The sequence below is a fragment of the Suillus paluster genome (assembly GCF_016628075.1).
Source record: "Suillus paluster strain FC165 chromosome Unknown EDB91scaffold_177, whole genome shotgun sequence".
Taxonomy (NCBI): Eukaryota; Fungi; Basidiomycota; class Agaricomycetes; order Boletales; family Suillaceae; genus Suillus; species Suillus paluster.
The window spans coordinates 27,515-49,038 of NW_024537737.1; the positions used below are offsets into that span (position 1 = coordinate 27,515).

The 21,524-nt window shown below is 44.1% G+C and overlaps 5 protein-coding genes across 5 annotated transcripts; 1 reads left to right on the forward strand and 4 right to left on the reverse strand.

The window, feature by feature from the left end:
- Positions 1-2,601: 2,601 nt before the first annotated feature.
- EDB91DRAFT_1256203 (uncharacterized protein) lies at positions 2,602-3,275 on the reverse strand (the record flags this gene model as incomplete). The annotated part of the gene is made up of 4 exons (XM_041324122.1): positions 2,602-2,725; positions 2,774-2,892; positions 2,980-3,171; positions 3,219-3,275. The coding sequence occupies 4 exons, from the start codon at positions 3,273-3,275 to the stop codon at positions 2,602-2,604; spliced, it is 492 nt and encodes a 163-aa protein (XP_041169545.1).
- Positions 3,276-3,338: 63 nt separating this feature from the next.
- On the reverse strand, positions 3,339-4,146 carry EDB91DRAFT_1256204 (uncharacterized protein; the record flags this gene model as incomplete). Its single annotated transcript, XM_041324123.1, has 6 exons — positions 3,339-3,357; positions 3,407-3,569; positions 3,621-3,760; positions 3,808-3,939; positions 3,989-4,038; positions 4,084-4,146. 6 exons carry the CDS (start codon positions 4,144-4,146, stop codon positions 3,339-3,341), a joined length of 567 nt encoding a protein of 188 aa, XP_041169546.1.
- Positions 4,147-4,577: 431 nt separating this feature from the next.
- Positions 4,578-5,021, reverse strand: EDB91DRAFT_1005321 (uncharacterized protein; the record flags this gene model as incomplete). The annotated part of the gene is made up of 3 exons (XM_041312307.1): positions 4,578-4,660; positions 4,706-4,864; positions 4,919-5,021. Coding segments are annotated over 3 exons (345 nt in total), but the record flags the coding sequence as incomplete, so codon positions are not given.
- Positions 5,022-14,729: 9,708 nt separating this feature from the next.
- Positions 14,730-15,219, reverse strand: EDB91DRAFT_1088232 (uncharacterized protein; the record flags this gene model as incomplete). Its single annotated transcript, XM_041316384.1, has 3 exons — positions 14,730-14,797; positions 14,895-15,025; positions 15,080-15,219. The coding sequence occupies 3 exons, from the start codon at positions 15,217-15,219 to the stop codon at positions 14,730-14,732; spliced, it is 339 nt and encodes a 112-aa protein (XP_041169548.1).
- Positions 15,220-18,197: 2,978 nt separating this feature from the next.
- Positions 18,198-18,605, forward strand: EDB91DRAFT_1256207 (uncharacterized protein; the record flags this gene model as incomplete). Its single annotated transcript, XM_041324124.1, has 1 exon — positions 18,198-18,605. One exon carries the CDS (start codon positions 18,198-18,200, stop codon positions 18,603-18,605), a length of 408 nt encoding a protein of 135 aa, XP_041169549.1.
- Positions 18,606-21,524: the final 2,919 nt, after the last annotated feature.

Below are 21,524 nucleotides of genomic sequence, written 5' to 3' on the forward strand. Positions count from 1 at the left end.
TGATTTACTTACATGATCCCTACAGTATATAAACCCCTGTAATACTCTGGAACTCCTCAGTTGGAATATCATCTTAGTTCTGCTCATTCCTGCAATCTCCGGACTTGAGTCTCACCTCTTGTCCACCTCCGAGTCTTAGGGGTTAAACCTTAGGACTACTTCTCCGGCTCTACCTTAGGGTAGTCTAACCCCTGTTCTGTTTCTACTCCGGACTTCTGTAGTAGCCTTACTCCATCCCCACATAAGTCTTCTGGAGTTCCGCCGAACTCCACCAACTTCTGTCCTCCGGAATTCCCCGGACTTCCGTCGGACTTCCCCTCTGTCCCCCGGAAATTAAGGGCATGTACTCGGGTAAGGGGCGTAGCGCATGAGCTGAAGCCGAAGCCCTTTGAGTGACCTCTCCCTTGAGCAAGACCTTAACACAATGCCATGTTTGACCCTATAGAGGCATAGAGAGTTCCTGATTTCCCCACACAAGTCTGTGATCAGGAAAAGACCCCCACATCCCTCAAACTCAAGTTTCAAGGAAAGGTGGAGCAAACACAGATGGTCAAGCTGGATGAATCACAACTGCCATGTAGGAAGTAAGGTCCAAAATGTTGAAGTTAAGCATGAAACCTGGTATCTTTCTAGAGAATGAACTAGTGATCAGCAAGTAGTGATGATATGACTTCTGTCCTACTTGAAAATTTGATGCCATCTTCATCAGTTATCTAACAATCATTTTGTGTATTGTAGTTGGGCATCCATGCAAAGAAACATTACCTTTGCATAGTAGCCAGGATGTGTTCATGGAGCAAGCGATAAAATTGTTTACTCTGCTTATATATTGATACCAGTTGTTTGAAATGCAGGGATGTTCGTCAATTACTGGTTAATGCCTAGGGTAACCCTGAGCACCAGCACCTTCCAGAGAACAACAATGTGCTCACCAAAGCAAGTGACAATCAACACATGTCCTACTTGAAATTTCAATGCCATCTCCTTCAAATATCTAATTGTCATCTTGTAAACTGCAGTTGGGATTCCATGCGAAGAAGCATTCACGTTTTCACCAAGCAAACAACAGTCAACCTATATCCTACTTCCAGTTGCCACCAAACCTTCGGTGAGTATGCAATGATCGTATTATATATTGCACTTTGGAATCCGTGTGAAGAAGCATTACCTTTGCACAGCAACAGGAGCATGTTCACGAGCGAGTGACAGCCAAATTATATCCTGCTTCAAATCTTCACCCAACCTTCTGTGAGTATCTAATGACTGGCAGGTGTGGTTATTTTGCACCTCCATCTCAAGAAGTTGTGGCTTGGCTCCAGTGCTGTATCTTTATAGTATAGTAACTTAGCTCCAGTTTTGACAATGGTGGGCAATGGCTTACCTTGCTATCTCACTCACTGTTCAATAGACATAATATGTGTTTTGTCACAGATGCTATGATTTAGTATTATTTGTGCCCCACAGGGGGATTCTGGATGTGTGCCTTTGAGATCTCAGTGATACAACTTGTCCATCCAATGATGACCTTACCGTTTGGCACTGGCATCTATTTGTGACGGCCTATTATCATGAAACTAGAAAATATGGATATGACAAAGGTCATTGTCTACTCAATGGACTCAGGGTATCGAACACAAGGAGAGGGATATATAACTTGTACCTTGAACTGTGAGCATCTCATGACCAGCAGATAATGTGTGTTGTGTGGCACATCATCACAATTCTGTATTTGTGCACCCCAAAGTGGGATTTTGTATATGTGCCTTTGAGATCTCAGTGATACAACTCGTCCATCTAACAAGGAACTTACTGTTTGGTGCTGTCATATATTGGTGACAGCCTACTCACACCACTGTCTCAAGAAATATTACCGTGAAACTATCTACTCGGGAGTTCCATTTCATATGTATCCTCATCACATGAAGCAGATTTCTGTTACAGGGACCCTCAGACCCCTATCGTCTCCACCAAATGTCACCATCACAACCGTGTCACAACATGTGACAGATGACATCACCAGCATGTGACTAAACTGCAGGGCACAGCATGACAGCTGTTGGAGCAGGACAGCTCTGGAACCAACCTAGACTGGGATCAATAGAAGCCGCACACTTCTTCCTTATCGCCTCTACCAATACACCGGTAGCTACTATCACTTATCGCCTTATCACTTATCATGACAGATAGCATTTTCTGACCTGGACACCTACCGCTGTGCTGGTACTATACCCTAGACCCTTACCGTTGGACCAGTGACTCCATGACTGGTTGACCTCCCCTGAACTCACAGGACGATACCTATATATACCACAGTAGTTAGACCATGTACTCTAACTTGATCTTCACTTGTGATATATGACTCTAGTATCTGCTTTGATCCTTCAGTCAGCCATTCTGGATCAACAGCCTTCATTCAGTCTTCCATTGTCTCGGTGCTCCATGAAGTGGACATGGGATCAACCCTATCAAGTGCACTGTTGGAAAGCCGGGCTTTCCCATAACAATTTCAAAACATCATATGACATCAGAGTAAAGATTATGAATGGTAAGTGTGCTACAGGTTGCTTGCTATAAAGAACAACTGTAAGGTACATCCAAGTCCTATGATGGAGAGTCGAAAGCAGCATCGTCATGTGCTGCCCTTTGCCTTGCAAGCACATTTACAGACATGTTTTCCTTTGCTGTTTGGCTGAGGTCGTCACAGCAACTCCTTCCAAAAACTTTCCTAAGTGGCCAGTTCAATTAAGGCTTGCTGGGACAGTCAATAACGCACCTAGTCCACCACTCCAGGAGCCTGTCTACCCTGTGCTGATCTTCTTGACCAGGAAGCCTTTCGAAGAAGTCCACAATGGTCTGCCATAATTGGACATAGTCAAAGTCCCCATCGACAGACTGCCAGGAGGTGACTGAAGAGAGCACAAATCAGACCTGTCAGTTAGATCATCAGATACCATCAATTTCACCAATTCTATGACTTACTTGGCAAATTATGTATGTGATTGACCGAGGGGTGACTTTCTCCATATTGATAATATTTGCTACATGCTTCTTGACCTTGAGTGCATTGAAGGATTTCTTAGCACACCTGTTGTTTTGAATGATATCTGCCCCATCACCATCACCTTCAACATCTTTAGCTGAGGAGGATGATGTGAATACCGCTTTGTAGGTCTGGAAAACTGGTGAGATCAACTCTAGGCTACTGCTGGGTCACACACCTGAAGAAGAATTTTACCCTTGAAGAGCCCCTCCTCTAGATCATTGGGTTTCGCCATGTACTTTTCATATATAAATTTTGGAAAGGAGAGGTCGGTCATAATGTAGCCATCTGTGTGATCTCAAATGCCTGCCTTTACACTGGTGACATGTGAGTAATTCTTCTCAGGATTCTGAGTGCACCACTTACGCTGGATTATTCCAATCAAGTTCTGAAGGACAAAGTAATCTACTGCACGCATCATTGATGAACCCACAGGAATGCTTGTCATCTGAATCAACCAGGGGATTGGGCTTGAATTCATGGTTGACCCACTCAGAAACAAGAGCCTTCAGTTTGGAGGTATCATCCCCTCAAGCAGTGTCAGCCCCTTGCTGAAGCTGAAAAAACAGTTCAGCAAAACCAAGGCAACCATTGACATTGTGGAAATCAACCATCTTTAAAATTTGTGCGTATTCTTCATACTCCAGCTCCATAGCCTTCTTGTGAAACCACCGCATGGTATGCGTGAACGTGATGTAGCCTACCTGCAACCAATCTTGACTACACAAAACCATGAGTAGCATTCACAAACACAGGGAAAGACTTACTTGATGGTAGTTTCTACATCCTCTTCAGTGTCATACCTCCGGTCATTTTCAGCAACTAGATCCTCAAGGCTATCAAATCGAGCAACAACACACCTAATTGCTCTTCCTTGAGCCACATAATAGTTCATCTGCCTAGATTATAATGAGAAACCAAACTCAACACCTACAACAGTGATCATACCTTTCTTTAGGGGCACACCTAGATTTGAGAGCCACTAGCTTCTCCTCCAGCTGTGTGATTCTCCATCTCTGTCAAGCCTGTCCAGATATTTCCACTTGATTGTGGCTGCCCTCAGCCTGTTCATTGATGGGTAATGCACTGCCCTCAGCATTGGACATGGAGGCAGGGAAAGATGAGAAGGGAGAAAATGGTTGGAGGGACGACTCAGAGGAGAAGATATGAGATGAAGGGTCTGAGAGCTAACCAGCTTGCATCTTATATGCTGGTCAGGCCTGTAAGCAAGTACCTATTTAGGAGAACACCAAATAATGATATAATATATGTCGCTTGGAAGATGCCCTATTTTGGGCATTAATATTAGCATGACCTGTGATTTCAAACAGTGCTTGCCTACTGTGACCTCAGGGATGGTGTTCAAGCCCAGCAATGGAAAGCCTATTATGCTGTATCGAAACAGTACCAAGTGGAGCCAGTTCTGCTCCAGAAGTTAAAGCAGATGGTGTAGTGGTAGCACAGTCAAATGTTCATCTGCGTCCTGAGAAGCACCTGTTGGAGACATGGCACAGGAACCATTAGGCAGAGCGCTCCCTGGGGGAGTTGGTGTTGCAGATGACTTTCGATCAGACTTGTTGGTCAATGGTCCTTTGTTTGAATCAGGGTATTTGATATGCTCTGAGTAATATGTCAACACATTGGTGCAGAAGAACGACCATGTACTGGTGTCAAGAACATGAATAATTCCATGGTCATCGCCCTTGGTTTGTGTGAAAGACTCTCTGCCAAGGGCAAAAACTCTGGTTCCCATGGATGCCATAGCATGTCCTGAACAGCCACTAGGTGCTGGACCCATGTTTTGGAACATGTACCACCTCTGGTCTGTATGTGACAAACTCAGAACCACTGATGCCACTCATACATCAAATCACATACCTGACATTTTGAATGCTGTCAAATCGCCAAGGTCCTTGCCATCTACACCCTGGCCACCAAATATGTAAATGACATCGTCAATGACAGCAGCTGCATAGCCTTCTCATGGCGAGGGAATAAATTCAATACATTGCAGCTCCATCCAGGTTCTTGTATTAGTGTCATACGGCCATGTATCATTGTAATGGTATTGACCATCTGTTCCTCCAAACCTGTAAAAAATAAATACGAGCTGGTCCATGAAGAACCCAGAACGTACATGATAATGTGACCCTGGTATGTTACACAGGCATGTCCCAAAGGTGAGGTATGAAGAGCACAACACCACAATTCTGATAGAATGAGATAAAGCTTTCAAAGTCGCATACTAAGAGCTTACCTGATACATCTCCAACAACTCATGGAAGATCTACACTGCAGAGGCATCACATGTTTTAATGTCTGCCATGTGTGATACTGGCATGCTTGTGGGCTTCATCCTTGGCTCTTCTGAAGGGAGCCTGTGGAATTATGCAATTGTTTCAAGCAAATGGAATGGCTATCATTCCTCTGAGATGAACGATGGGAATTGTTGTTGGACTTCTGAGAATGATTGGAATGGTTGTCAGACCTCTGAGATGATGCATAAGATTTTTCCGAGTTTGTATAGACAATGAGAGAACTGGCATTGTAAATTTGTGATGCAGCAGCTAAAAGACATGGCAGTGATCAGTCCTGGGATCAATCCCACAGGTATGCGAATGCCACACACCCGTGAACAAAGTATGTGTCACATCTTGAAAACACGAGGCTGAAACAGCTTGCCATCTCTTCCATCCAGTTTCAGTCCACATTTGACTTGTTCCTGACCATAGTACTAATGTATGGATAGGGTTGTTGAACCCACCAACTTCCATGGAGTCTGGATTAGTTATTCTAGATCTGATTCTTAGCACAATGCTTACTACTCACTCTTTCTCTTTGTTACTTACTTACCTGAAATGGAACCTTCATGCAATATGGACCAGAGTTTGAGTATGATGAAGCAAACAAAAAAGATGGACAGACCTTGAGGACGTCCAACATGGTTGTCGATTGACTGAACAGCAAGACTTTGTGTTTCCTGCAGAATAGTTCTTCTAGCAGACGATCGAGGACCATCTTTCTGTTTGCTGCATAGCTGCATAATAGTGTTCCTAATTTCCATGGTCAGTTAAACAGAAGGCAGCAAAATCTCAATATCACTGACGGCTTGCAAGTTGCTGGTGCTATTTTGCCAGCTCAGTGACATGTTCCTTTGCATCCCTCGACCTTGGCCACTCTACCATCCTAGAAGATCTTGAAATACTCGTCACCATCAATGTCATTTTGTTTCATTTTACTTCCTAAGCATCATTCATCAGTGCATCTATGTCAATCTTCTTGACCTTCTCTACTGTTGTGTATCTGGAGATTCCAAGGAGGAAGCTCCATAACGACCCATCCAAGATATTTGTCATACAAGTCGTGTTGACCCATGCTGGGCAGTGTATATAGGATATATTCCTTCGGTGGGAGAAGGCCTTCCATGTCCGCCTTGAGCCATCAAAGGAGGAAGGGGTGTTGAAATGATTGCTCATGAAAGAGGCAAGATTGCATGGTTCCGAGGTTGAGCCTAAATGTGCCATGAGCCAAAGCACTGAGACTGTGAGAACAACAATCATGAACTATTCCTGGAATGTGTCCAGATAATCAAAATATGCTCTGTCCCTTTCGAGCGCATTGCCACCTCATTGTGACATCATCATCAGTCAGTTCTGAAGCATCTGGGCTCACATTATAGTCCAACAAAGATCAGGACATTCAGCTAGAGTGCCATGATACATGCAAACCAGGGTATCTGAAAGATGGTTCAGCTATGTTAAAAGGAAGAGGGGTGCACGTAGAAAACCAGCAAGCCAGACTCCCTTTATCCAATTGTCATGTCATGATGAGGAATGCTTGAGGAGCAGACAATTGGCAAAGGTTGGTAATGACTGAGGTTCTGTAAATGAGCATTGAAGGCAATCATTTGCAGAGACTACACACTGCTATTAGAGCCTAATTTATAAGAAATGCCAGCGATTTTACCTTGCCTACATCCATCTGATCTGCTACAGTAGGTAATTGAGAATATTGAACAGATAATTAGAGGTCAGGATCTTACCAAAGCATCTGGTATTGTCCATGGGGGATATCCGGAAACAAAAATGTCACCAAAACTCCTCAGACACGGTGAAGAGTCAATGTACACCCGCAGCCATCTAAAGTCCATCAATAAGGGATTGTCACAGAAGTAACTCACATACCTGGCAGAAATGGACAAGATCTATGACATACAAGGTGCTGGGGAAGCGTCAGATCGATTCGACGTGCAACACACATGAATGCACCTGATGTGATGTGGACAGTGAAGATGTCAATGTCTGCTTACTTGGCTGCCATCTCTATGACTTCAGTCATCCTCTCAATTTAGTTCAAGTGTAAAAACACACCATTACAGTGCAACACCTCAACAAGATGCAACAAAAATCATCTCTCCATGCTTTGTGAGAAATGTAGAGTCAAACTTGTTCACAAGTGCACCTAAGAGCTTAAGGACACTTGAACATCCTGACGCATGTTCATACAAAAGATTTCAGGCAAAGAAACTGAGTGTGGTCTACAGTCTTCCAGAGCCTTGAGGATAGTGGAGAAGAAACTGAAGAAGAAGGGACTGAGCAGATTCACGAATTTGTGCTGCTTGTGACATGATCAAGATAGCAGAGACGTCAGCCATAACATCATAGAGCTCAGGTACAATCAGTCGTTGTGCTACAATAGCTCTTAGTAACACAAAAACAGTGCACTGGCTATTGGGGTCCTTGAGATGGGGTGAAACAAATTTAGATCAGGAAGAGCAGATCTTTCTCTTTGACCTGCACAGCTTCACACTCTCATAGTATACTTGCCAGAGCCGGACACATCTCCTGTAGGAAAGAAATTCTGTTGCATTTTGACACAGCATATGCGATGACACCAAGCAACTCCGCACAGACAAGCTCATGCTTGGATTTCAAGGCATTTTTCAATGCCAGAAGGGCAGTTCACATGAGAAGCGCTTCAAATTCTGAATTTGATGGGTTGCATGTAAGGTCAATGAAGTGTCTGATGTGAAAGTGGTGTTATTGTGGATGGCCAGCTTGTCGGTGTCCTGCACAAAATAAAGTGCATTTGAAAGGACAGGAAGCCATTCACGACATGATAGCGCAGCATACTTCTGCTCATTGAGCAGCGTGAATGCAGTTGACCAACAGTTGAAGTTAGGTTCATCGATTCGCTTCGACAAGCAGGTGTTGAGTGATTTGAGCAGGCTCGCAAGCTGAAGCGAGGGCGAGTTGAGAAGTGGTGAAGCGAAGCAACATAAAGAGCTGTGAAAGAAGCTCATACACTTTGGAGAATTCAATGGAGGAGGAATTTAACAGCTCAGTGAGTAGAGGGAATATAAGACCAAAGGTGCTGAGAAGCTTGACTTTGACTTTCTCAGATATGATTCTGCTAGACTAGCATAGCAAAGGGAAGAGAAGGCTGAGTAGACTCAAGGCCTGCGTAGAATCTCCAGTGTAACAAGCGACCTCCAAAAGTATGCTGATTTGGCACTGAGTGATTGGACTTGAAAGCACTGCATCAGCCTTCATGCGTTCAACCAAAGTTGTGAGGTTCTTGAGCAACTGCGATATATGTGGCTGAATGAGTAAATCCAGGAATTGACTGTCATCTGCAGAATACAGCAGCAGGTGCTCTACAATGTCGAATACTCTGTTGATCACTGCTGGCTTGATGTTGGCCATGACAAGACAGTCGAGAATCTTCAGCAGTACATGAGGGTTGTGTTGTACAAGGTGCACCAATACTCTGGCCGACTGGTCTAGATATATAACAATTCCATGAGTGTGGAAGGGGCTTGAGTGTTTTCTTGATCCAATAACTCCAGACGTGGAGCAACAATATCAGAAAATGATGCAGAGAGATAGGGTGTGAAATTTGACTGGGCAGCGAAAGAAATCAGCAAGCCACTTGAGGCCTTGTTGCCTCATGGCACACAAGGCTCTGGAATGCAATACCTCTCTGACTTCACTCTCCTCTTTGTCCACTTTGTTTTCCACTCTATTATCCACAATTTAATCTTGCGTTTTTGCACATGGTTGAAGTCTTTGCTTAAATCTCATCCTTTGTGTTTTCCGAAGTGCTGCTGTTTACTATGTCCTTCACCTGCATGTAAATTTATTGATTCACTAATATAGCATTGGATGCTGGCACAATCCCTTCAAATGTGCCATTTTGGCACACCTACAAGGAAGACAATAAGTACAGTGATGTCATCACAGCTGGTGCTGTATTCAAAGATGTACCGGATCTGCAAATGGCAACAACTCCCTGAATGTCTCACGCTGAGGCTTTTAGTGAGTCAAATTCAGTTACTACACCCCATCCAGCTGATGTAAAATCTCAAAACAGAATGCGCAGGTCTGATGAGTCCAAGTGAGTCTGTCATTATTTCTGCTTTGGCATGGTTATAACCCGCTCTCGTGATTGTAGGCAAGGCGAGGGCAAATGCCAAAAAATACAGTCAGGCCCTTGGCAAAACTGGAGGCAAGAAGTCTAATGGTATGTTTTATGTTTCGAGCCATGACATCCTGACCATATAAATGCTAGCAGGGTGCATTTGTGACCTCAAAGATTCAAGAGGTCGATATTCTGCCTTGTTGAACACGTGTTAAGGTCGTGCTCAAGGGAAAGACAACTCAAAGGGCTTTGGCTTCAGCTCATGCACTGCGTCCCTTACCTGAGTACGTGCCCTTAATTTCCGAGGGGCAGAGGGAAGTCCGACAGAAGTCCAGGAAGTCCAGAGGTCAGACATAGGGGGAGTTCGGCAGAACTCTGGAAGGCTAGGAACGAATAGAGAAAGGCTACTATGGACAAGTCTGGAGTAGAAGCAGGACAGAGTTAGACTACCCTAAGGTAGAGCCGGAGATTTTGTCCTAAGGTTTTAACCCTAAGACTCGGCAACATGTATGATCTACGTGGCACAAAGGTTCAGAGCCCTGACATCCAAGATGAGCATGGTGTTCACATCCATGTTGGCGACTACAAGACCAAACTCAAAGAGGGTACCAGATCATGCTGCAGCACATGCAACTTCTCCCTTGCACTAAGTACACTCAGCCCATTTTTGTGGACTCACTCAAGGATAGGAAGGGAAAAAGAAAGGCCATGGACGAGGTGACTGGGCAGTCGCCCACTAAAAAGGTTCTTTTACCGATGCGCTTGATGAGGATGAGCTCAAGTATACTATGGTCAAGTAGGTTCCTGTGATTGTTTTTCTTGGTGACTTCTTTGTCTTGGCTTGAAACTGTATAAATGACCTACATTGTTGTCTTACAAATATCTGCAAATCATATCTTGTCTGTCTTCTTGCAGAGTCAGGGATTGGCACTTGCGCTGCTACAATATAGTAGTCATGGTCACGTACTAGTTCTAACTTTATGCTCTGCTACCATGGTAGTACTACCTGAGCGCTAACTAATCACTTGTCATGGTTGTCCTATGTTGCTCAGGCTAGAGTGCTACCATGCGCTTTTCCAAAACTATTTGGGCTGGCTTTTTCTTATTTTTTTTCTAGTAATGGTGTCTTGTGAGGCTCCAGGTTGCTCTTGGGAAAGGAAGACAGACAATTGAGGACTTGGTAGACATCGCGCAGCTTGTTATTTCCATAAGAGATCCAGAACCCTTGCAAGTCAGAAGAGACAAGATTGCACAAAAGAGGCAGCTCTTTTGAATCTACTCCCAAACCCTGTGGCGAGTGTGTCATTGGTGGGCAACCTTTTGAGGCTGTTTCAAACTTCTGCTAATTTAGTATTATCATTCTCAGAGAATCCCAGCAGTCTGGCATGTGAGGGACCGTCCAAGTCTGAAACCCATTGCCCCTTGCAAGCTCCTCAGGCTGATGTCCATGGCACATGGGTTATACTATGCTTCCGAGTCCAACTTTCCCACATATTCTCAGTACCCCCATGAGTCAGGGAAGGATCATACTAACATTGAGATGAGGAACCCACCACGGCATCATTTTGAAATGTGCCGACAGTGTGTTATGGAGGGTCTTTCCCTGAATCTTTACATACTCAGCCAACTATCCAGAAAAGTATGTACTTCAACCAGCGTCATCAAGAATGCTGAATTGCCCATCAATTTATAGGGTTTAAATTGCCACTAACAAGGATCAGTAGGACCTTGCCCCCTCTGGACACAAGTCTCAACTTGTCATCACCTCCGACCCTCCAATCCCCCGCTCCGACTTAGAGCCGTGCTCTAAGTCTTTTCCATATACTCCACCCCTATCCAATATTCTCCCTTGTCCCTCTGCATCATTCCCCGCCTTCTCTGCCTCTGCCAAACATTCCCACTGCCCCTATCCACCCTCCGCATCAACCCCCATCTTCTCCACTCCACTCCTAGTTGGCCCACTGCTAGTGGCTCTTACTTCCCGACCCTCAAAGCGGTCCAAAGCGGTCCATTCGTCCTCTTGTCAGACAATGTCGGACCCGCTCCAAATTTGGGGCACATACTCGGCTACAGGCATAGCGCAAGAGCTGAAGCCAAGCCCCAACCCCTCTGCCTCTTGAGCCAGCACGGTACCTAACAGTCTACCACTGCATGAGGAACAAAGCATCTATGCCTAGCACATGCTGTTGCCCCAACCCCTGTAGCTCTTAGGTTGCTTCTTTGGATGTCTGCTTCATTCACTGCCAGCTGATTGCTGCAAGTGGATTTCTTCAAAAATATTATAAGTCAGGAGGAACCGGTCATCCAAAATCGTCACTCGCCTCTCTCTCTTCTACAGAATCATGGATGTGAGCTTGATAAGGTCCCTCTGTTACCATGTATCCCTTTCCATCTGCTAGAGAAACATCGTCTTCTGGAATTTTCATTTTCATATGTTGTGCTGTGAAAGTTCCATCGACCACATATCTTTGCATAACTAACCACCTACCACAGACCAATAATGAGTGACATACTACTGCAATAGTTACGAGTCAACTTACTCTTCATAGTCATATCTCCAAGACGTTGGCAAGTTGATTCCAGGTTGTAGACATGCTGGGCAATAAAGGGCTAAATCCCCTGGACCAGGGGGTTGTTTGGTGTCATGTCCAAACCCAAACCTTTTTCTATTAACCAAATCCCACCATATATGTGACACTCGCATAAGTTCATGGTAATGGTCCTTTTTGTCCTATCAGCAAGTGTTATGACCAGCGTCCCTTAACCTAACTAGTAGGTGTCTGGAGTCTAGATCACACCACAGGACTCAGTCAAAGAGGATAAAGCAAGATGGATTTGAGAGGGAACGTCTAGGCCCTACGATAACGTAGAAACGAGGAGGTTAAGTCTAAGGAGTACTACTGACTACGACCTAGTCTATATACTACTATTGGGGCGGAGCTATCTGAGTATGAAAGGTATGTGATATAACTATATACGGTCATAACATTGCACCTAGGGTATAGGGCGTCTTATCAACCAATCAACTACAAGAAAGGAGAAAGGGGAAAGGATAAGGGTTCATAGGGCCAAGGGTATCGGTAATTAAGCAGGGTTCTCAGGGACTGCTTCTATTCAGGGTATACGGAGATTAAGAAGGGTGTGAGAGAGTTCTGTGACAAGAAGTCTCGAGCGGTAATTAAGGATCTCGATTAGAGATAGGATCTGATGATCTAGATCGAAGGATCTAGATAGGATCTGGATCTGGAGATGTATCGGGTACGATCGGATCTAAGGGTTCTCCAGGGTTTTCGGTAATGAGTATGCTTCTCTATGAGCGGTACTTCTGTGATAGGGGTTCAGGGTTTAACTGTGACTGTGCAACAGGTTCTAATGTAAGGGGTTCGGTGAATGACAGAGGTAACTCTTAACATGTCATGTGTGAAGATGTGAAGGTTTGCGATGTGAAGAGGTGATGCCCCTTTGAGAGATAGCTCGTAAAGTACTCTCAGTTATGGTTTGATCATAGAGGCATGGAGATGCTTATGATGTAACCCGTTTGCCTAATCGTAGGACTTCTAAGGATGTGATGAGTTCGGTTGTCTAGGGTTACGAATAAGATGGATGACGTTGATATAGTATAGATATGATGTAAAGATAGTGATCGTTAATTGGTTATCCATCTTATCTTATCAGGGATCTATCTAATCTAATCTTATCGGATAAGGTGACTTAGGGTTCGATAATCGAAATTTAGATGCAGTTGGTAACATTCATGACAGCAAGGCACACAATCATATAAAATTACTCACTGGTATTTTATCAGGGAATGCATTGTTCATGAACTGACGGAGCTTTTGATAGAAACTCATGGCTGAAGTCTTGCACTCCAAAACGTCTATGAGGAAGTTATCCAGGACATCAAATGTGAAAGCAGATTGAGGGCGAGTGATACTGGTAGGAAATAATCTTGCTTTCATGAGATGGAGATGCCAGGCCTTCTCAGCTCCAGGACACTGGCACCATGATAACTGTGTGAGTAAACACCAGTAGAGTGCACAATGACCAGGTTAGATACTCCTGACTGCGTGTCATTAATTGTATCCCCCTCCTCCTGTGCAAACACATCTTCCATGGCCCCAAGATCTTCCCAGGGAGATGGGTCTGGCTGATGTGAGATATTGGAGCATGGTTCCCCCCCCCATGGCCAAGATACATTATATACCCTTGAGCCTGCAAGGTAGTAGTCTCGTAGAACCTGCCATTCCAGAGTTGAAGGTTGTGGAAGGGGTTGTGTTGATGAGCTTTAACAACACAAGAAGGACACCAAGCATGTGTTCCTGAGCAAGACAAACACCGGATCAACCCCTCTCCTTCTCCACAATCTTTGCATTTCCAATTGTTGACCAGCTGCTCTAACTCCAATAACACTGAAAGATATTCGGAGCGCCAAGGCAAGTAATCTCGAAGGAAATCATTTTGGGTCTGTACATGATTTTTTTAAAAAACTCGAGACTTCAAAATTCAATGAACTCACTTTTGTTTTTCTTTTCATACCATGCAAGCCTCCCTTCCAAAAATCACCATGAACCTCTTGGTCGTATTCCACCAGTGTATGATCTTCAATATGGTGATGCCTCTTTTGTTTTGATGGTGAAGCCACTTCTATCTCACTATCAGAGTCCTCATAGACAAATGATGCATTAGCTTCTTTCCACAAATCTTTTCCCCTCCGCGTTTTTGAAGGGATATATGCATATTTATAAGCCCCTCTTTTTATTTTTGATGGGCAAGTTCCAGATGAAGATGGCTGGACTCTGACCCTGTTTCTATTCCTTGGTGTGATTTGCGAGCTCATGAAATTGAGAGTCTGTCAAAGGGGACAAAACAACAAGAACATTGGCATTATTGGGGCAGTCCACCACCACTGAGAACTGGGAAAATTCAGCACTGAAAATACAATACCTCTTGTCTTTGCATGAAATATGCAGGCAACACAGTAATCCTACCAGCCCCAAATTCACCCCCTCCCTCTGGCACCACAAAGCCATCATCTCACCAACTTTTTTTTTGATCTGAAATGGGCGGCAGGGTATCAAGAAGAGAATTTCGTAAGCCTGAGGTGGCATTGTTAATGTAATCCTAATTAATCAATCAGCCCCTGAGGCAAAATCCCATCCAGAAATGTACTAGACAAGAAGGTGACAAAATATTGGGGAGGTAAACCATCAAGATTCTGCCATGCCTGTCTACAATGGTGGCCAGAGTCGAAATTTTGCCAAGCACTGCCTCAGAGAAGTACTTCTTGAGCCTTTCCAGTTCGGAGGTTGCTGACCCATCCCCATTCGGTGGTGACAACTTGACCCTGTCAGCATATCAATCCACATCCCAATCAACATTGACTGTACTTCTGCTTTAGAATTCATGACAGTTAAAAATATTTTGGGACACTCACTGGGATTGACCATTGTATGGGCAATAGTTAGTGTGGCCCAATCAATTTCATATTCTGAAATTGATGTATTGGTAAATGTTGTGTCATCTGGCATTGCCAAGCAAATCTGGAGGTGCACTGATATTCTCATTCTAGAAGATTAATCAATTAGAATTCAGCAAAAATTGATGATCCACCATAGATACCTAGCTTTATGCAACAGCTTAGTTACCACTTGCCCACCTTTCAGGACCCCCATTTCAGATGAATTCCCAAGTATCTTACTGATCCTGCTACTCAGAGCTTCCCTTACTTCAGATGCCTGGCTCTTCAGGTTCTCTTCCATGGCAGATGTAAAAAAGAAAAAGAACCAAAGTTCTCATGCACTTCACATGTAGTTGTGATGTAATGAGTCTATAAATAAACATGATGAGGCTAATTAACGAATCTTTGGTAACTGACACCCAAACTCTCGGCAATTCTAATGAAGTTTACAGTACTCTGCTGTCATTTGGACCTTTCTCATATCGACGTCAGGACGCCCACACATTTCCAACATTGCTACTCCTGGGGGCATGATAAGTCAGGAGGGAAGAGGAGCAAGTAAGTAGAAAGGAAGAGAGGCAAGTGTCAAATAGAAAATCTCCAGGCCAGCAGATCTCGTATACATTCATATGATAGATGGGTTATGAACTGAGCGCACAACCACCCAATATAATGAACTCAATCCTGGGTAAGTAGAAGGGAAGAGGGGTGAGTGTAAAATGGAAGGAGCAGATGATATGTAGAAAGGGAATATGTTAATGAAGTAAACTCGCCATTCATGCAAGACACTGGGATTACAGTTATCCCTGACCCAATTGCAGTTAATGGGCATGTCCTCGCAACACTAGGTCTATGGTTAACATAAATCTGTGCAGGCACTTGATTATCAAAACTTGCCATTCATGCAAGACATTGGGATCACAGTTATCCCTGACCCAATTGCAAACTCACCATTCATGCAAGATGCTGGGATCATAGTTATCCCTGGCCAGGGAATATGTTAAGAAACCCGCTCCTGGGTAAGTATAAGGGAAGAGAGGCGAGTGTAAAATAGAAGGAAGCAGATGATATGTGAAAGGGAATATGTTAAGAAACCAGCCTGTTGCCTTTTCCATCACTCTCATGATCATGTGACTCAAAAGTTGGGCAAAGATTTAAGCATCACATGACCAGAACATGCCCATAAAGGGTAATACATTTGCGCTGAGCTCTACATTAAATACAGTCCAAACCAAAAAGCTAAGGTAAAAAAAACTAAAGTAAATGATGCAAGACTGGGATGGAGGAGCCCTCTCCATCCTAGCCTTGCACCCTACAGTACATAAAGGAAGGTAAAAATGTAGATTAATGATCAATCAACTATAGCATTAGTTAGTATGATATTGAATATTAAAATGACGCTTACCGGATTAAACTTGTTAAGGAAAGATGGTGTAGACCACCAAAACTATAGTGCAAGTCAGTATGATCTTCAATGTTAAACTGACGCCTACCTAAACAAAAGGTGGAAAATGAACTGTGGGAGAAATATTAACGGTTGAAGTATGTTTGTTGATTTGTTCTTGTTTGCAAAAAGGTCATGTGACATTTGGTTGGTGTTTTTTCATCAAGTCCAAATTTCTGTGCGCACTGTGCAGTACATCGGACTTTGCCGGCTGACGTCACATGCACGTTTAGTTGGTTTTGGTCCACATACAGATGAGAAGAAGGCAATGGAGGAGAAGAGGGTGGAAGAAGAGGCAATATTGGCTGAGGAAGCAAGCAAGGCAGAGAAGAGGGTGAGGAAATCTAATGCTAAAGGGAAGGGTAAGAGGCCTGCTGCAGATGTGGAGGAGCCATCCAAGAAAAAAGTGAAATCTTCCCTTCCTGATCCCCCTCGCCATTCTAGGAGACACAAAGTGGCATCAAAGAAATACAATGCCTGAGAAATTATGTACATTGTTCCATACATCTTTTATCATAAAGGCTTAGAGTTGATTTCATGCTTTGTATATCCATACTTGAGACTTGAAAACATATTCAAGATGACATGGACCATACATGTCTGAATATAGGTCACAATCTATGTGGCCAGCCCACTCCTACAGGATGCAACAGCAGGCTGGCCTATAGTGGTATGGGTCACCGCGGGAGTGGCCAGTCCCCTTTACACAGTGCAAGATCAGACTGGCCGATAGCAGTACAGGTCATAACCCTGTATAGCTGGCCCACTCTTACAGGCTGCAGCAGGAGGCTGGCCTATGTACACAGTGCAGAATTAGACTGGCCAACAGCAGTACAGGTCATGACCAATGTGGCCGGCCCACTCCTACAGGCCGAAATAGCAGGCTGGCTCATAGTGGTATGGGTCACTGTGGAAGTGGCCAGCCCCCCCATTACACAATGCAGAGCCAGACTGGCTGACAGCAGTACAGGTCATGACCCTTGTGGCCAGCCCACTCCTACAGGCCGAAATAGCAAGCTAGCCTATAGTAGTATATGTCATCATAGGTACAGCCAGGCTAGGCCATGAATATTGGTCTATTCAAAAATCACTGTACACCTGTTATAACTAAGTATAGAATATGCATGACCTAGTCTGTGTAGGACCTGGATGGTCCTAACATAACTTGCAAGGCAACCTGCTATGTTAAGTATATGCAGGGAGAGGATGGCCAGCATGTACTTGCATAATTTGCCTTATTACTTTAGAATTTTTGTGTGACCTAAGCCTATGTGTGAGCCATGAGTTTTGATTTATGTGATTTGTATAACTAACACCTCTACAAGCTTGTGTTACAGTTTTGTGGCTTACAACTGTACTACTAGTGTACCACATTGATTTCAAGGTTTTCTATTATTTTTATTGACCTTGACTTCAGCTTGTCCTATGATCTCATATCACTGTAGTGTCAGCTATGATAGGCCTGTATTGATATTATAGCACTGGCCCTTATAGGCTTTTCTGGTATGACTACAAATAAGCTTATATATGTATAATCAGCCACACCTACCCCTGCATACCGGCTCATCCCGGTATTGCAGATACATTATGTATACAAGAGTCACCGGCCTGTACATGGGTGCACACCAGCCTATCCAGGTACTGCAGATATGTCATTTATTCAAGAGTCACCGGCCTGCACATGGGTGCACACCGGCCTATCCAGGTACTGCAGATATGGCATTTATTCAAGAGTCACCAGCCTGCACATGTTTCACACAGCTGGCCAGTCCTGGATATATGTGGGCCGGCCGTTGTCCTGTAGACCTGGTTTTGCAGGCCAATGTACATGTCCTATGACAGGGTTATACAGTATTATAAGACTGAAAGGTGTGTACATTGCAGATGCCATTATTTTTGGTGCTGGCCGCACTCAAATTGGGGCTCTTATTCTTACAACAGAAGTTGTAAAAGATTGTTCTCCTTTGCAGCTCATTAAGCTTGTAGCACCTATCATTGCTCTTGCCAATGCCAAAGCTCCCTCGCACTCCCAGCTTGTGACAGAAGCCCTTGTCCTTCTCCCTTACGGCACAGTGATACCTCATGCTGATAAGGGCAGCATTTTGAGACCCTGGGTGTACAAGGAATTTGAAGGTATCATCAATGAGGCCTACAAACAACTGGAGGGTGATTTTGACAGGGCTGGGAAGAGACAACTGATTGATGGGGTAGAGGCTAGGACAGCAATTTGGCAAGACAATTGATAGGTCCATCAACAGCCTAGAAGACGACACTGACCTCTTCAATTTTGGGCTGGACTCATTGCAGTCTAGTAGAATACAAAACACCATTCAGTAAGTCAGCTCAAAATTTTTGTTGATTTCTTCTTGCACACTGAATGACAACACAGGAAATTGACCTAGGTGGCAAGAAGCTGTCATCTAATGCCATTTTTGAACAATCTTCTAGCAACTGGATCACTGGGTGTATATATTCTAGATGAATTACTTTCGGATCCTTCTGTGACCACTATTTACTGTCTGTGCAGAGCAAAGAACAACTCAGATGTGTCCACTTGCGTAACAGATTCCATGAAGACCAGGAAGTTATCATCTTGCTATGTGCAGGCTAAATCCCGTGTCAAAGTTCTTGCTTCCGACCTGTCTGTGGACAAGCTTGGACTTCTGTCATATCCCATACCTCCGGATCCGGAATTCCGGATCTACTTCATTGAAGTCCGGTCCTCCATCTTACTATTCTGCCCGGCGCTCCGCCTTCATCTCCGCACTCACCCCTAACTCCTTTTAGATTAGCTATTGCTCCGGTTACCGGTTTTGTCCTATTCCGCTATGCTTACTGATCTGTCCATTCTTACTTCATTTCCGACTTCACTGCTTTGATCTGTTATACTTAGTAATAGACTTTCCACATGCTTCGTACATAGCCCTTACCTTTGCTGACTGATTTACCTACATGATACCTACAGTATATAAACCCCTGTAATACTCTGGAACTCCTCAGTTCGAATATCATCTTAGTTCTGCTCATTCCTGCAATCTCCGGACTTGAGTCTCACCTCTTGTGCACCTCTGAGTCTTAGGGTAGTCTAACCTCTGTTCAGTTTCTACTCCGGACTTCCATAGTAGCCTTACTCTGTCCCCATATAAACCTTCCAGAGTTCCGCCAAACTCCACCGACACTAAGTCCTCCGGAACTCCCCGGACTTCTGTCGGACTTCCCCTCTGTCCCCCGGAAATTAAAGGGCACGTACTCAGGTAAGGGGCGCAGCGCACGAGCTGAAGCTGAAGCCCTTTGAGTAACCTCTCCCTTGAGCACGACCTTAACAACTTCGATCAGAGGTGCACAATGAGATTGCAACACGGGCAACACTGATCATTCATGTAAGTGTGTGAAATGCTACTTGTTTTACTCTTATCAATCATTATGTGCAATACATCCGCTCAGTCATATCAGCCCCTTAGATTCTCCGATCCCCATTCATTCATATGGTCTGACTTGTAAATGTTCATAAGTCTGTTCGTAATTTCATGGTTTCAACTCACCTGGAAGCACTAACGCTAACACACACCCCTGAGCCCCAGCAAAAATTCTAATTCCATCATCTCCAACTCGAACATGCACCTCTCCCTCACGATCCAAAGCACCATCATGGTGTGCACCTCGTCTGACCAGAGTGGTGGTCGTGGGTATGGTGGGAACAGTAAGTCAGGGTGGTATTGCTGTTGGCGCACATGCACTCGCATGGCAGCCCAGGTGGTATACATCATGTCCTTGTGAGATGTTAGCAATGCAGTTTGCGAATGCATGAACTCCTCACCGATGCCCTCTCGGTCATCATGAACATCACGTTTCGAGGCCTTGGTACATGTTGCAGGGCAGGGATCTCCATATCAACAATAAGTAATTGATATGATAACAACTAATACACAATGCACCTCATGATTGTGGTTCCCATTGACTCCTCTGTTAGCATTTGGATAGTTGTTCATTCTATAGTGGTAGATATATAATGAGTGTATGATGGATACTTGAGAATGAATGAATATTCTTACATTTGTCCTTAGTGATTTTGCATTCAAACACAATGGCTAGCAACAAGACAAGCAGGGCATCAAACTCCTTCACCTGACCGGTCCTCCAAGTAGCCAGAATAATTGCATCCATTTGTCTGAGATGAATGAATGAATACAGTTATTCTGCCAGATTGGCAAATCTTCACTGTTATCATCCTTGAAGGTATCACTCATGTTCTCTTCTATCTAAGTTCCCTGTCTCGTCATTGCTTTGCCCATGTATGAAGACTCCATGTTAAGTGCCTCGATAACCCCACTAGTTCACCACACCACATAGGTAAGAATTAAAGATACCATGATTAGGCTTGTTAGGGTCTCTACCTGCATGCTGTCATAATCACCTGGTATGTTTCATCTACTTTGGAATGGCTGGCAGCAAGACTACTCACTCACTTTCCAGTGTTTGCCCATAATAGCAATGAACTGGACATCCATTCATTTACCACTCCTCTCCTGTACTATGATAATCTTCTCCATCATCCTCATCGCATGCACACTCAAATGTTGAGTCCGAATGTTTGTCTGAGATGACCACATTGGCAAACATTGTCGTCCACAAGTACAAAAATTGCTTTACTACCATCCTCCTTGAAAGTATTGCTCATGTCCTCTTCAAGTTCGATTCCTTTCCTGTCCTCATTGTTGCTTTGCCCGTGTATGAAGGTGCTGTCCTCAGCACTTCGACAACACTTCACTTCACTACCTCAGTGCCCTCCACTCTGCGTGTCGTCGATTTGTTGTGCTTGTCATTATCTGTGTCATCATGTCATCGTGTACAGTTTATCTATCAGAGTCGAAGGTGAGCCACCTGTCATATAACCTTGTTAATTATTCCACACTCCATTCACCAGCCATCAGCAGAAAAGAGGCCCCAAATCCCTCCGTATCCTCACATGCATACATGTGTTCATAGAAGTCGACTCGAAGAGGTCCTGTCAATAAGCCATCCAAGTTCTATCTGATTTATAACACTGGTGAGACCTTCTATCTTCATTCCTTCTTGTATGGTGGTATGGGGTGTAATATCAGTATCAACAGGTTTGTCGACACTGGTTGTTCATGAAGATGGATGCTGATCATTCCCAGGGA